This window comes from Chelonia mydas, chromosome 20 (assembly GCF_015237465.2).
Source record: "Chelonia mydas isolate rCheMyd1 chromosome 20, rCheMyd1.pri.v2, whole genome shotgun sequence".
NCBI lineage: Eukaryota > Metazoa > Chordata > Testudines > Cheloniidae > Chelonia > Chelonia mydas.
Genome location: NC_051260.2, coordinates 3,219,643 through 3,234,573, shown reverse-complemented (window position 1 = coordinate 3,234,573; position 14,931 = coordinate 3,219,643). Strand labels below are relative to the sequence as shown.

At 62.9% G+C, this 14,931-nt stretch overlaps 1 protein-coding gene across 3 annotated transcripts in view; it reads right to left on the bottom strand.

Annotated features, from left to right (window-relative positions):
• LRP1 (LDL receptor related protein 1) overlaps positions 1-14,931 on the bottom strand; it is a 177,105-nt gene that overhangs the window by 29,554 nt on the left and 132,620 nt on the right. For all 3 annotated transcript variants that reach the window (XM_037883672.2, XM_037883673.2, XM_043532632.1), the window contains exons 39-48: positions 14,480-14,631; positions 13,195-13,319; positions 11,948-12,319; positions 6,449-6,638; positions 5,748-5,952; positions 5,239-5,431; positions 4,501-4,626; positions 4,154-4,279; positions 3,275-3,394; positions 1,437-1,550 (exon numbers count right to left, since the gene is read on the bottom strand). In XM_037883672.2, coding sequence (XP_037739600.1) covers positions 1,437-1,550; positions 3,275-3,394; positions 4,154-4,279; positions 4,501-4,626; positions 5,239-5,431; positions 5,748-5,952; positions 6,449-6,638; positions 11,948-12,319; positions 13,195-13,319; positions 14,480-14,631 — 1,723 coding nt within the window. The remainder of the gene's footprint in view (positions 1-1,436; positions 1,551-3,274; positions 3,395-4,153; positions 4,280-4,500; positions 4,627-5,238; positions 5,432-5,747; positions 5,953-6,448; positions 6,639-11,947; positions 12,320-13,194; positions 13,320-14,479; positions 14,632-14,931) is intronic.

Sequence of the window (14,931 nt, the reverse complement as noted above, 5' to 3'; positions counted from 1 at the left end):
CTGGAGGGGCAGCTCCCGAACAACCCCCAAAAGGGGAGACCGACGCTCCGGCCCAGACAGCAGAGAGCCACTGGGGGAACCGCTGAGACCCGAGTGCACCCATGGGCACACACGCTGTGCACATGCACACGTGCACTGTGCATGCACACACATACAAAGTGCACGCACACACAGGTACACACACTGTGCACTCACACACACACAGTGCAAGCACTCAACAGTTACACACACACACACACACACACGTCCTTCCTCCCCCATCACAACCCTCCTCTGTCACTGCCAGGGGAGAACATCCCTCACTGCCTTGGATGACGTGCAGACCCCCCCGTGTGACGAAGTGGGACTGTTCCTAATGTTTTCTCTGAATAGTGTGGGGGTGCCTCAGTTTCCCCTAGGCAGTTCTTAAGTATCTAGGCGGTGGAATAAGGGTGTATGATCGTTGCAGAGCCCTAGAGGGCAGGTGAGTGCAGGGGTCTGGACACAGAGAATGGACGACACCCTGTTTCCTAGCAGCTAATGGCCTGGCCCCCCCCGCCACGTGAGCGCTAAAGGGTTGGAGAACAAAGGAATCCGGTGACCTCCTGGCCCCGGAAAGGGACAAAGCCCAGAGGAGGAGGGGCTGGAGAGTGAGTTAGTTTGGGGCTGGCTGGAGACGATGAGTGAAGGGCAGACGTGGTTGTCTGGCTCACTGCCCTCCAAAATGGACCCGGCTGAGGGGTCCTGTTCTCTGTACGTACAAGCTCCCTTTTAGACCATGTTCCTGTCGTCTAATAAACCTTCTGTTTTACTGGCTGGCTGAGAGTCCCGTCTGACTGCGGAGTTGGGGGGCAGGACCCTCTGGCTGCCCCAGGACCCTGCCTGGGCGGACTCGCTGTGGGAAGTGCAGGGAGGGGCAGGGGATGCTGAATGCTCCGAGGTCAGACCCAGGAAGGTGGAAGCCGTGTGAGCTTCCTGCCCTGGGGACAGGCTGCTCCCAGAAAGGAGACTTCCCCAGAGTCCCTGCGGCTTCCAGAGCATCGCCCGGGGACTCCGTGACACCCCGCCCGTGGTGACTCCTGGCTGAAGCCTGCGGCCTGCCCCCTGCTACCGGCCCTGCCCGCCCCCATGCCGGCTGCAGGTGCCAGGCCAATCCCTTCTGCCCGTCTCCCACACCCGTTTCGCGGCACCTCACTAAGTGCTTCTGACAGCCTGTTGGGAAGTGGCACGTCAGGGGCTGCGCAGGGCACCCTGGCAGTGACAGGGCGGCCGGGCCTGTTCCCAGGACACAATAACCTGGCTCCAACTCTATCGGGAGGGAAGGGGTGGGCGAGTCACGGCAGGGGACAGGGGGGCTGAAGGGCCTGGTTTCCCTTCCCCACTGGGGGTGGGGGCAGCTCTGAGCCAGGGAACGGGAGGCCGAGAGGAGGTCCCCCCCGTGCAGCGCTGCCACTCACTGCAGTTCATCTCGTCCGACGCGTCCTCGCAGTCGATGAATTGGTTACAGCGGCTCGAGTTCCCGATGCAGCTCCCGTCCCGGCACCGGAACTCCGTCACCGCGCAGCTGGTCTCTGCAACGAGGGGGACAGACCGGAGCTACGGGGGGGCTCGGCGGGCAGCCCCTCGCGCTCACTGCAATGGGGCTCACACACGCCCCTCGCGCTCACTGCAATGGGGCGCACACACGCAAACGCGCCCCTCATGCTCACTGCAATGGGGCTCACACATGCCCCTCGCACTCACTGCAATGGGGCTCGCGCTCACTGCACTGGCTGCCCCCACAGCCTGACAGGACACTTCGGGAGCGACCTGACTGTGTTTATCTTGGCCCCTCACTCCGCTCCTCTTCTCTCCACACTCAGACCCCTGCCTGACAAGGGGAAGGAAGCACCGGGAACCTGGCCGCTCGTGCACTGGGCTCCGCGAGCAGGGCTGGGCACGAAGCAGCCTGGTTCTCAGATGCTCCTAAACCACCCCGACAGCTCGGCGTTGGCACCCAGCTGAGGATGGCACGAGGGCCCTCTCCCCGGTACGCAGGACGGGCACAGGGGGCACGCAGATCTGGGCACCCGCCACAACCCTGGTCAGGGCGCCACGTTCCTCCTGCCACAGCAGCAGCCATGCCCAAAACAGCTGTTCTCGGGCATCGGGGGCATGGCCTTGCCAACCCTGCCCCTCCAGCAGGGGACCCACGTGAGCTGGTGCCTCTTCCCGGGGCTCTGCTTGGAACAGAGCCTCCGTGTTCACTAGTGCTCTGTGCCCAGTGGGGGTCGGACTCCAGCCACAAGGGGCTCTGCTCCTCTTTACATTGGGGAGTTTGGGACTGCTGCAAAAATCCTCTGGGCAAAATGTGTGTGTGTCACATGCAAACACGCCCATGCTCGTGTGTGTACGTGTGTCCCCCACATGCAAACACCCTCATGCTTTTGTGTGTGTGTACACGTGTATGTGTCCCCCACATGCAAACACACCGGAGCTCGAGTGTGTACGTGTGGGTATACGTATGTGTATGTGTGTCCCACATGCAAATACACTGGTGCACGTGTATGTACATGTGTCCCACATGTGAACACGCCTGCACTCATGTGTAAGTGTATGTGTCCCCCACATGCAAACATGCCCACACTCGTGAGTGTAAATGCGTCCCCCACATGCAAACACCCCCGTGCTCGTGTGTGTGTGTACACGTGTGTCCCCCACATGCAAACACCCCCATGCTCGTGTGTGTGTGTGTACATGTGTGTCCCCCACATGCAAACACGCCCACACTCTGCATGCACAGCTGCCCGGGCAGCCTTGGCACAGGGTTATTTGAACTCTCCTCTACTTACAAAATGTACAAAGAGCCCAAAGCCGCAAGGTACGCTGCAAACTGCCTCAGGACGGAGGGTCTCTCTCTTTCCAGGTACGTTACATGACTACAGCTAGGCCCCCCCCGACCAAAATACAAGCATCTCGCACGAGTATTTGCAGAGCGAGTCTCCCCGACTGCTGGGAGATGGTTCGGGATTCCTAGCCACATTGTACGGCGGGAGAAGCCAAGCCCAGACAGAGGAAGGTCCAGCCGCTCCCGTTTGCCCTGCCGCGCAGAGAGAGCCACCGAGGCCAGGTCTGAAACGCAGCTGCGGGGGGCTCGAGCTGGGAGTCTGACCCGGCAATCCGTTGCCCTCCAACCCTGCCTCCGTCACGCACCAGGCGGACAGCAGTGACGGGGGAGCTGGGACAGAGCCAGGCCGCCCGGTGCAGGAGCTGCCCGCGGCAGGCGAGCGCCAGGCAAGGGAGGGGAATCGCTTACTGTTACAGGGCACTTCGTCTGAGTTGTCCCCGCAGTCATCCATGCCGTTGCACCAGTACGCGTTGGCCACGCAGCGCCCATTCATGCAATGCAGAAAGCCCTTCTTACACTTGCGGCTGCCTGCGGGGGAGGAGCGGAGAGGGGAGCTGGGGGGCTCAGGGGGTTGCTGGCCCCCCATTTGCAGTTCGAAGGGGCACCATGCACGTGCCGGCTCCTGTCTGCTTCCCACTGCCCGTGGGGGACCACAGTGAGCGAAGGGTGTTACAGCAGGGTCAGGGGGGCTCACAGGCCACCCATGGGATGGCCCAGCCTCCCCCAGCTCTGCCCTGAGCACAGGAACGGGGTCATTCAGAATCAGGCTAACGCACCATCAAGTGCCCGGCTCAGATGCTGAAGTCCTACAGCAATATTCCCGGCCGTGCAGGTCAGGTGTAGGGGTAGCAGGTGCAAAGCTTTCAGAGACGAGGGGGGTCCCGTTGGGGGGGCGCCAGCGCCCGTTAGCTACCGTTTCTTTATGAGAGCCGCCCCGTCTGTGTGGTCAGTGAGCCCCAGCCCTGGTTAACGGGCACGGGGAAGCGAAGTGATATGCCCAGGGGAGAACCCAGGAGAATCCCAGTCCCTCCTGTCCAAGCCAGACCATACGCCAGGCTGGGACCAGAAATCAGGAGCTCGGAGTCCCACTTCCCCCATCCCAGCCACTAACCAACACTCCCATCCCAGAAACCTGGCGTCCTGGCTCTACCCACGAGACCGAACGCCCAGCCCAGAGCCAGGCCAGGAGTCCGACTGGGTGCTGGGCGGGGGGGAGAGCCGACAGGGCTCCAGGTGGGGGGAACCGCCGGGGCGGGGGGAGCTGAGCCGCGCACGAGAGGCCCTCACTGCAGTAGGACTGCTTCTCGTCGGACTTGTCCTTGCAGTGCGCGGTGCCGTCGCAGGTGCGGCTGTAGTCGATGCACTCCCCGTTCCCACACTCGAACTCGTGCACGTTGCAGGTGGAGTTGAGGGCTGGGGGTGGGAAAAATTTTTTGGGAAGAACCCCTTGTCCATGGGCACCGCGCCCTCCCCATCCCCCTTCCACGTGCACCCCTGCCCCCATGCACCGCCCCCTCCCCATCCCTCCCCCTTTTATCCTCCTCCCACCCCTCTTCTGCCTCCCCTTCCCCTCTTTATTCCTAGGGTTGGCTCCCTCCACGTGGGGAGCATGACTGGGGTGGGGTGGCACTCACCTTTGCAGGTGAAATCTTCCTGCAGGACCCGCTCGCCCCGGCAGGAGCAGTTGACGTGCCCCTTGGGGGTGAGCAGGCACAGGTCCTGGCAGCCCCCATTGTTCATCCTGCAGGGGGACAGCTCGCCTGGGGGCAGGGGAAGAGCAGAGTCACACGCAGGCCCCGCGGAGACCCCAGCCAATGCTCCAGGACAGGGGCGGGTGCAGGATCCCTCCTGCTGGGACTGGCCAGCAGGTTCCCAGAGCCAAGGGGAGACAGGGCCAGACCCCTGTGCTGAATGGGGGGCTCAGCAGCCTGCTGGGGAGGGATCAGGACCGACGGGAGGGGGTGTCTCTATGGGGCAAATCCCCACCCCCAGCTTGCACAGAGGACAGGAGAGCTGGGGAGGGATCGGGACCATGGGGGAGGGGGGTCTCTATGGGGCAAACCCCTCCCAGCCTGCCCAGAGGATGGGAGAGCTGGGGAGGGCCTGGGACAGACCAGGGGTGGGTCTCTGGGGTGAACCCTCCCAGCCTGCCCAGAGGATGGGAGAGCTGGGGAGGGCCCGGGACAGACCAGGGGTGGGTCTCTGGGGTGAACCCTCCCAGCCTGCCCAGAGGATGGGAGAGCTGGGGAGGGACCGGGACAGGGTCTCTATGGAGCAAACCCTCCCAGCCTGCCCAGGGGACGGGGTGAGGGGGGCGTGAGGGGCAGGGGGGGCTCCAGGCAGGAATTCCCGGCCCGGGGCCTTTCCCTTACAGCTGTTGGTGTCGTTGGCCACGGCGACGATGCCCATGGGCTGCTGGGGGATGTCCACCCGGAGCAGCTTCATGTCCGTGCCCACGTACTTGTTGGCGCGCTGCACGGCCCGGCGCACCCAGTCCGTCCAGAAGATATAGTCGCCGTAGACGGCCAGGCCGAAGGGGTGCACCGGCTCCGATTTCAGGATCACCTGCCGGGCGCCCTCACACCGTTAGCCCAGGGGCTGGGGGCAGGCGGGAACAACCGCTGCAGCCACCCCCAACGCTGGACAGTCCCTGGACTAGGAGGGTCCTACCCTTCGCAGGAGGCTGTGCCCAGGGTCGGCCCGGCTGCCCCGCCAGTGCCCATCACCGCCCACTCTGCCCCACCGTGGTGATAACACCGATCCAGGCTCCACTGTGCCCGTTTCAAGGGGATCCAGCCAGCTCTCACTAGGCCCGGCCCGGGTCCCATCCCTCGGCCCCTGCCCCGCAGCAAGGCCCCCTGCCCCAGGGGTCTGCACTCACGTAGCGGTGGGACCCGTCGTACTCGCAGCGCTCGATCTTGTCCAGCGTGGCGTCGGAGAAGTAGATCTTCTCGGCCTTGTGGTCGATGGCCAGCCCGTTGGGCGTCCGGATGTCCTGGTCGATGACGATGAGGACATTGGCGCCGGCCAGGGTGGCTCGCATGATGCTGGGATGCTGCTCGTTCCAGTTGGTCCAGAACATCATGCTGAAGGCAGGGAGGCGGGAGGGGCAGGGCTGAGCCGGGCGGCACTGCATGGCCGGCCCAAGCTGCACTGGAGCCCCCCTGGGGCCGGCCCGCCAGGCCTCTGGGACTGGGGAGCTCCAAGCTGCAGCCCATGGGTTCCCCAGCCCCCCGTTGCTATTCCCTGCTCACTGCGGGATCCCCCCAGGCTCTGGGCTGAATGGGGCTGCTGGTGCATTTACAGGGATATGGCCCGGTAGGATGGGAGGGGCAGTAACAGGGACGAGACTAGAGAGCCCGCCAGGAAACCGGTCCCAGCAGCTGGGGAAACCCACCAGTGACCCCCTCGAGAGGGCAAACCCCCAGCAGGCCCAGGGAGACTGCTCATACCCCCGAGGCCCCGGCAACGGGGGAGCCAGGCTGAGGCCTGCGGCAGGGGGCTCTCCCTCCAGCTCTGTGCACAGGCTGTCCGTCTCCAGGACGGCGGCTCCGCTCGCCTGCACAAGGCTCCAGCGCTTACTTCTGGCACTCGTCCAGCACGAAGGCTCGGGGGTGATCGTCTCCCGACATGGTGATGACCGTCTCCCGCTCGAAGGCCCCCAGGCGGCTCTGATCCACCGTGTGCCGCGTGATGGTGGACGTGGTGTAGCTGGTCCAGTACAGCGTGTCCCAGCCCCGGTGGTACGCCAGCCCCTCCACTGAGCCCACATCTGCAGGGGGGAGACACAGAGTGGGATGAGATTCGCTAGTCAGGCCGTTCCCCACACTCAGCGCCCAGCTGTGCCACCTCCAGATGTTTCTGAGCCGTCTCCTCCCTGCTCCAGCCTGCCAGCGGACTGGAAACTGGGACCTTCGGCACTCAGAGCGCAGGCCCCCGCCCCGGAGCTACAGGAGAACTCCATCGGGCCGGAGCAGTAGTAGAGCTGTTATCCTCTACGTGGGCCACCACTTCGGTCACGACACACCAGACAGCAGGGAAACGGAGCAGGGGGACACAAGCTAACAGCAGCAGTGGGTAATTCAGGCTGGAGTCACAGACGGCTCAGGGTTCATGGCATCAGGCATGAAACAGCAGAGCCCCTGGAGCTACAAGGTCAAGTGCCAACCTGCTGCTCCCCCCACCCCCCGCCCTTCACTGCCATCACCCTAGGGAAGCACAGACTTCAAAACCAAGGCCCTGACTTCTCTGCCCATGGCACGTCTCCAGGGCCCGCGGCACCGTAGAAGGGGGCAGGCCCTGCATGTGCCTTCTCTGTCGAGGGCCTGGGGACTGCAAAGCCATGGAGATATTTCTGATGTTACTGAAATGCTGCAGCAACCCGCCGACCCTTTCAAATCTCCATGAACCCCCAGGCCTGCAGCGGCGGAAGGCTCGAGACCAGCCCTCCATGCTCAGTGCCCGGCAAGGATACCCGAGGCCGGCACCGCCACCTGAAGCACCCCCACCCTCTCCTCTCCCCCTCCGCTCTCGTCATGAGCAAGGGCTTTCATTTCCCCACCTCCAGCCCGACGCACAACCAGGCAGCATCCCTGAGCTAGCCAGTGCTGTGAGCAGGGCACCGGTCGGCACAGCCGCCGCAGAGCCCAACGAGCCGGGATCCACGGCGGGCACCAGGCGCTTTGGAGTTAACCGGCCAGGCACGGCCGGGTTTGTGCAGCTCATCTAGCGAAGCTAATGAACAGGAGGAGCGAATGCGACCGTCTCTGAAGGGAGCCGTGCCTCGAGTCAGTGTTTGAAGAGCGAATGGGGCACGGGGGACTCAGCTGCTGCCCCCGCCCCCGCTCCACGGAGACAGACACTTAGTCCCCGCTAAGCCCTGCACTTTAATAATGTAAACGAGACGCACACAACAATCAGGACGATCTCAAGCACCCTTGGGCCTTTAATTATCCAGGGCTGGCAAGGGGACAGGAAGGAGAGCGGTGACGAGGGGTTTAATATTCATGCGGTGCTGGGGATTTGCATGCAGCCGACTGCAGCTTGTCCCGCTGGGCGCACGGCACTGGCTGGGTCCCTCCGGGGCTGCTGCACGGTGAACAGCAGCCGGCCTGTGCAGCGTGACCTAGCTCCGAAACGGTGAATCGGGGTGGGCGCACATGGCTGGAGTTTGCTCTTCGCTCCGACCTACTCGGGACGCGCCTGGCAGCAAACGGCTCCGTGCCGTGCTAGGGACTGCTTCCAGAAGGGTCTGTGATACTTTTTGTTCTGCAAACGGCCTTGCTGCGGAGAATCCAGCAGGCTGGGCAGGGGAGGACAGCTTTGAAAAGAGGAGCCTAGCTTAGGCTTTCAGTAAGCGGGGCAACGCAGGGTGAACTGTGGTGGAGATCTGGGGAAGGCGTGTGGCGGAGGATACAGGGAGTGGGGCTCTCCAAGAGATGCCAAGCAGCACCCCACGGCACGTGTGGGGCTTCGGTTCGACCCTACAGCCACAGTGCAACGGTGACTTACCAACAGCCCCACACCCAGCATGCAGACGCTGGGAGGGGAACAGCCAGGGCGTGGGAGGCCGGTGCGAGCAGAGGGGGCTGGCAGGGGCTGGAGCTGGGCGGAGGAGCCAGGAGGGAGGCTGCAGGCTGCCGTAAGCACAGCAGGCGAGAGGAAGACCTGGGCCTGGGAAGAACGGAGCACTATCCCCTCCCTAGAGGGCTTCGCTGGGGCGTCCAGCCAGTCCTCGTGCCTGTCGTGGACGGGGCGCTCTTCCTGGCTGGCGTGGCCGGCCACGGGCTGGCGTTTGCCGTCCTCCTGAAGCGCCTGGTGCGCCGGCATGGTGCTGCTCGACCTCAGCCCGGCGGACGTGCCCCAGCCACCCTGCAAGCGCGGCTCTTGGGGGATGACCTCTGCAAGCTCCTGCATTGCGTGGGCGTGGCCAGCTCCTCCGCCACCGCCTTCACCCTGACGGCCCTGGCCGTGCACTGCTCCCTGGCTGTGGCGCATCCCTGCAGGGCCTATCGCGGCCAGCTGGCGTGCTATCCGCCCACAGCAGTCGCTGACATCTGGGTGCACACCGCAGCTCTGGCTGCTCCTCCACTCGTGCGCAAGCCAATCCTTCTGCTTCGTGGTCCTCCCCGGGGCCGGCCAACGGGCACATGCCCTGCCCCTTTTCTTCTGTACCTTTGCCATCCCACCGGCTGTCACCTCCACCATGCAGGCCAAGATCCTGGGGCACCTAGGGCCCTCTGCCTGGACAAATACAACGCCCGCCTGGCAAGGGTGCTGTTCCTGCTGCAGCTGGCTTGTCCTACACTCCGCTGCTCCAGGGCCTGGCCAGCTCCCACGGGGCCCTCCCCGCTCTGTGCTGGTTCCTGACGTCGGCCTCCACCGTGGCCAAACCAGCCGTCTACATCTTCATGGCCAGGCAGTTCCAGAGCGACGCGCGGGCTCTGCGGGAAGAGGCTGCGGAATATGGTGAGGCCGGTGACTCAGGGGAAACGAGCCGCAGCCTTAGCAGCCTCTGGGGGGCAGCACTTCCTGTTCTCCCAAGGAAGAGAGAGGGAGAAACGATGGAGCAGAAGGAGCCTGGCAGGAGCTCCACTGCGCACAGGCGCTGGCTCATCCACTGCTCTGATCTGGGCTGCAGCACCCCGGAAGAGGCTATGCTGGGCCTTCCTTGGTAGGGTTACCCCCTCTCTGCCCTTGGGTTGAGCAATCGGCGACTGGCAGCTGGCACACACCAGCCCCCGGCACAGAGAAGGGCAGCTACAATTTGCATTTGCTCTTCTGTGGATCAGGAGCAAACTGGGCCTTGCTCTGTCTCCTCCCTTGGCTGCTGAGAGGGGGCAACGCGGCCCAGGACAGGAATGGGGTGTTGCAGGCCAAGACGGAGTTCAGCTCCCAGTCACACTCCTGCTCTAGGTCCTTCATGTTCATAAGCAGCGTTATTACGGCCATGCCTGGAGCTGCAGCCAAGCCCAGGTCCCACTGTGCTGGGGGCTGTACACACAGCCCCTCCTCTGACGAGCTCAGTCTAGACAGCTGAAGGATGGATGATTATTCCCATTTTACAGATGGGGACACTGAGCCAAGAGAGGGGAAGTAATGGGCCCCAGGACGTCCAGGGGGTCTGTAGCAAAGGTAGGACCTGAACTCAGCTCTCCTCCACAGCAGTCCAGTGCCTTAACCGCAAGGCACCTCCCACAGCGCAGACTGACCCACCAAATCCTTCGCTCCCCCAGCTGCAATCAACATCAACCGCTTTCCCGGCCCAAGCAATAAACATGGTGCAAGCTCATTGTGAATGTAAATAAGCTTATTAATGAGTTTATGACGCTGGGTGGAGTTTTACCCTAGCGGTGCGGAGCTGGCCACGCACACGGTGACAGCTGTGGGAACCAATAAAGCTAATCAAGTGCAAGCCGAGGGTTTCGGGGTGAGCGGCAGCTCGGGAGGCCAGGGGCTTGTTCAGGCTGAGTGGCTTTGTCTTGTAAATGTAACGCAAACAGAGAGCTGTCAAGATGTGCCATGGGGCCTCATCTCCTGGGAAATGCCCATGCACGGACGGACGAAGATGCGCACAGACGGACGGAGACACTCACGCACACGGATGGAGATATTTACACACACGGACACAGATGGAGATGTTCACAGACATGGACGGAGAGACATGCACGCACACGGATGGAGACACGCTCATGCGCACACATGGACACGCACACACAGATGCACACAGATGGAGAGATGCTCACACACACACACGGACACACGTGTACAGACACACACACACGGATGCACACACATGGACGCAGAGACACATACACTCGTAGGGAGACACACAGGGATGCACACAGACGGAGAGGCGCTCATGCACACACACGGACACACACACGGATGGAGACACTCACAAAGGGAGGTGGAGCCACAGCGGGTGTAAATGGTCTCTTAGAGTCAATGGAGCTATGCCAGCTGAGGCTCTGCCCTGGACTCTCCTGCCGAAGCTGGCTCTGTCCCTGAATCGTGAGCCCTGGGCAGCAGCTGCTCTGAGGGCAAAGGGGGCGTCTCTAGCTGCGCCCAGAGCAGGGCTTGAGCGTGAGCCATCGGGCTGGCACGCCAGCCGCCAGCCTCGCTATGTCTCTCGGGAAAGACAAAAGTGCCTCAGGTGGCAGGGAAGGCGGCAGATCTGCCTGGGGACGGAAACAATTTCAAGGATAAAAACTCCAGGCTGGGGAATCCAACACCAAGGGAAGCCAGAGCCGGCAAGACGGGCCCTGCCACAGCGGGGCAGTGCCGCCCTCGGGCCGGATCCCCGGAGGCTGCAGGATGGGAAAGCGATGGAGGATGGGGTCTGTCCCTGGACACGCCCACTGGAAGGACCGGCATGCTGCAGGGAGGCGGCCCTCACTGATCTGGGATGCGGGGATCCCCGCACGATGGAAACCGGGATGTACCCCTCCCCCACACTCTAGAGCCCCAGGACATGGAGACCCCTCATTCTGGAGGCCCCTGCCACCTGCCTGCCCCCCACACTCTAGAACCCCAGGACACGGTGAGCCCAGGCCACCGGCATCCTTCACCAGTGCCTCCCACGTTCTGGAGCCCGTCACCTCCCCCCGCACCCCATGTTCCAGCCACCCCGCTCTAGAACAAACCCATGGGGATGGCACTCAGGACATGCCCCCACAGGGGTTCTAGAGCTCAGGGCAGAAAATTGCCAGCCAATCCCTGAACAATTGCCCCTTCCCCCATAACACGCTTTACACTGGAATCCTTACACTGCGATATGGAGATGGACGAAAGGGACGAGGAGGGGGGGAGAGAGGGAGGAAGAGGATGAGGAGTGGAGAGAAAGAGGCAGAAAGAGGAGGAGGGGAGGGAGGAAGGGCAGGAGGAGGGGAGAGACAGAGGACCAAGAGGAGGGAAGGGAGGAAGGGGAGGAGGAGGGGACAGAGGAAGGGGAGGAGAGAGGGGAGAGATGGAGGGAGGGGAGGAAGAAGGGGAGAGAGAGAGGAGCGGGAGGGAGGGGAGAGAGGGAGGAAGAGGAAGAGGGGATGGAGGAGGCGGAGAGGGAGGGCCCAGGGGACTCACTCTCCACGATGGTCTTGCGCCCGGTGCCGTCGTCGCTGATCTGCTGGATGTTGCCGAAGTGGATGTCGCTGTAGAAGATGCGGTTGCTGCCTGCAACGCCGGCGCGGTAGTCGAAGGCCAGGGCGATGACATTCTTCATGTGCTCGGCGTCCTCGAAGGGCTTGACGGGCGCATTGAGGTTGCTCTCGTCCGACAGGTGGATGCTCTTGAGGATGGTGCGCTCGGAGTAGAGCAGGTAGCCATCGTAGTCCCGGCAGCTCACCCCATCCTCGGCGAGCATGCCGTGGGCACAGGCGCACGTCCGCTGCCCGTTGCCACGGAACAGACACAGCTGCTGGCAGCCGCCGTTGTTCTGGGCACAGACGTTGGTGCCTGGGGGGAGGAGAATACGGATTAAACCCCGCACAGAGTGGGTGGGGGGCTTGGGTGGCAGACCGGGGGGGGGGCATGTGGGCTCTAAAGTCTGGAGGAGGCCCCCATGCCCCACTTTCGAGGACCATACGGACTATACGCTGCGGCACAGAGAACGCGGCTCCCCCACTTTCCCAGAGAAGGGCGGGGGCAACACCTGATTCCACCCAAAGCGGAGGGCTGGCGGGGGCAGGCAGCTGCGGGGTGAAATCGCTGCGGGAAAGCGAGCGGGAGTTCTCGGAACACACTCTGGGACTCAATCGACACTCAAAAGTCAGGTCGACGTAGCGACGTGAAACCAACGCAGCTGTGCTGAACCAAAGCCAGTGTAGACGCAAGGCTGCTTCCGTCGGGGCAGCGACTCGTGTGGGGAGGTGGCATTTGTACACCAGGGACAAAGGCCCTTCCGTCAGCCTGCGCAATGGGGATACAGGGGATGCCTATAGCGGAGACATAACCTGGGGCTGCTTTCGTGTGAGTGCGAGACTCCTCGTGTGTGTCAGGGGGCACACGTGTGACTCTGAGTGGGAACGTGTTTGGGTGCGTGAACCCCTCTGCCTTGTGCGTGGGGTTGCACTTCGCTCATTTTTCCAAATATCCCCTCCAGATCCAGCCCCCCCCCGCCAAGAGAATTCCCAGCCTTTGCAAACAGGGACAAGATTAAAATTCCCTCCGTGAGAACAGACAAGCCAACAGGTTCCTTCAAACCTCTACCGGTGCTCCCGCCTGCAGACGCCCCCCCCTCAGTAGCACTGAATCCCCCCCAGAGGAAAGTGAGGGGCCCGGCCGCTCAGCCCCAGGCAGGGGTCATGCTGCGCACACCGGCCCCAACATACCCTTTTGCCTGGCTTGGTTGAACACTTTGATGTCCTTCAGCTGCACCCCTATCCCGGTCCTCAGAGACACCGACTCCGTGGCGTTGTCCTTGCTGCCCCTTTTGATGGACCCGTTGGCGTGGGTCCTAGAAGAGGAGCGAGGTCAGTGAGCTGGAGGCATCGCAGGGCGTGACACGTCACTGCAGGCGGCGGGGACAGCGCCCGCCAGCCGTGACCAGCCGCGACCCGCCCACGTGCACACGCCCTGGTCCCCCACCGCCCTCCTGGATCTCATGCACCACTGCCCCGGAATTATACATACCCCCTGCACCCACGCCCGACAGACATGCTGACACACCCACTCCCCGTACACCCCCACACCCGGGATTACACACATACCTTACACCCCCAATCTCACACACACACACAGGTCAGCATCTCACAAATGTCATTCGCTCACTCGCAGCCCCAGAGCAGCCCATGGCCAGGCCTGGGGGACCGGAGGGGCGGGGGAGTCTCCATGGAGCTCAACCCCCCACCCCTGAGCTGTTCAGCGCCCGGATAGACCAGGCGGCTTCAGATGCCCCCTCCTGGGTACTGGCATCCCCCTCCCATTTCCCTGGAAGTGTGTGTGCAGGTGCAGGGGGGGTCCAGGGGAGGCGCTCTAGGCTGGATCTCTATGGACACAGGCCTCAACTCTGAACCGTGGAGACCCCTAGGGAACCCCCAGGCCTCCAAACCATAGAGACCCCCAGGGACACTCCCCCCAGCTCCCTGAACCATAGAGACCCACGTCTAGAGCACAGCCCCAATCCTCCCACAACCACAGAGCTGCAGCGTCATGGCTAGAGCGGCACTACCTAGGCAGCCACTCTAGCCAGCTCTTTGGAGACCAAGCTCTCAGGTGAGTCCTCCAGGACTCCACACCACAGAGCCCTGCCTAGAGTGTAGCTCTGGCCTCCATGCCCAGCGGCCATAGAGCTCCAGCACTGGCGAGGGCAGAGCGGCACTGGGCAGGCAGCTGCTCTAGCCATGGCCCTGCCCAGCGCTGTGGCTCTATGGCTGCGGGGGGTTCGGGGGTATCCTCTAGACAGCAGTCTCTATGGTTCAGCGCGCTGGAGGACCCCCGGGGCTGCCATCTCTTTGGCCTCAGACGAGATGGGGAGCATGCCGGGAATTATTGCAATTTATGCAGATGATATGTAAATTTAAAGCGGGGGCACTGCCTCATTTGCATAACACCTCCAGATCCCCCCCCCGTCGCCCCCCCCGCAGGCTCTGCAGCGCGGTGGGGAGGGAGCCGTACCGGTCACTCCAGTAGATGTAATCCTCGAAGACCGACACCGAGAACATGTCCATGTTGTTGCTGGACAGGACGACCTCCCTGTTCTCGCCCGTCTCCAGGTCGATCCGTTCGATCTTGTCCGTCCGAGCGTCGCACCAGTACAGCTTCCCGTCCTGGAGGGGGAGGCACCCCGCCCCGCTCGGTTACAGCTCCGTGGGGCGGAGGGGGAGGGAAAGAAAGAAGAGGGAGCAAGCGCATCTCCCAGCGCTGGGACGCACGCAGTTGGAAGGGCAAAGCCCTAGACAATGTTCTTTGTCTTATCGACACACCAGGAGCCCAGGTCCCTGCCCCACAGACCTTACCACCTACATACAGGAGATGGATGCAGAGAGACGGGGCAGCACCAGGAAACAATGGGACCGTGCCGGTCAGCAGGAGGGACTGAGATCTGAGTGCCCCGGCTGCGTACGACT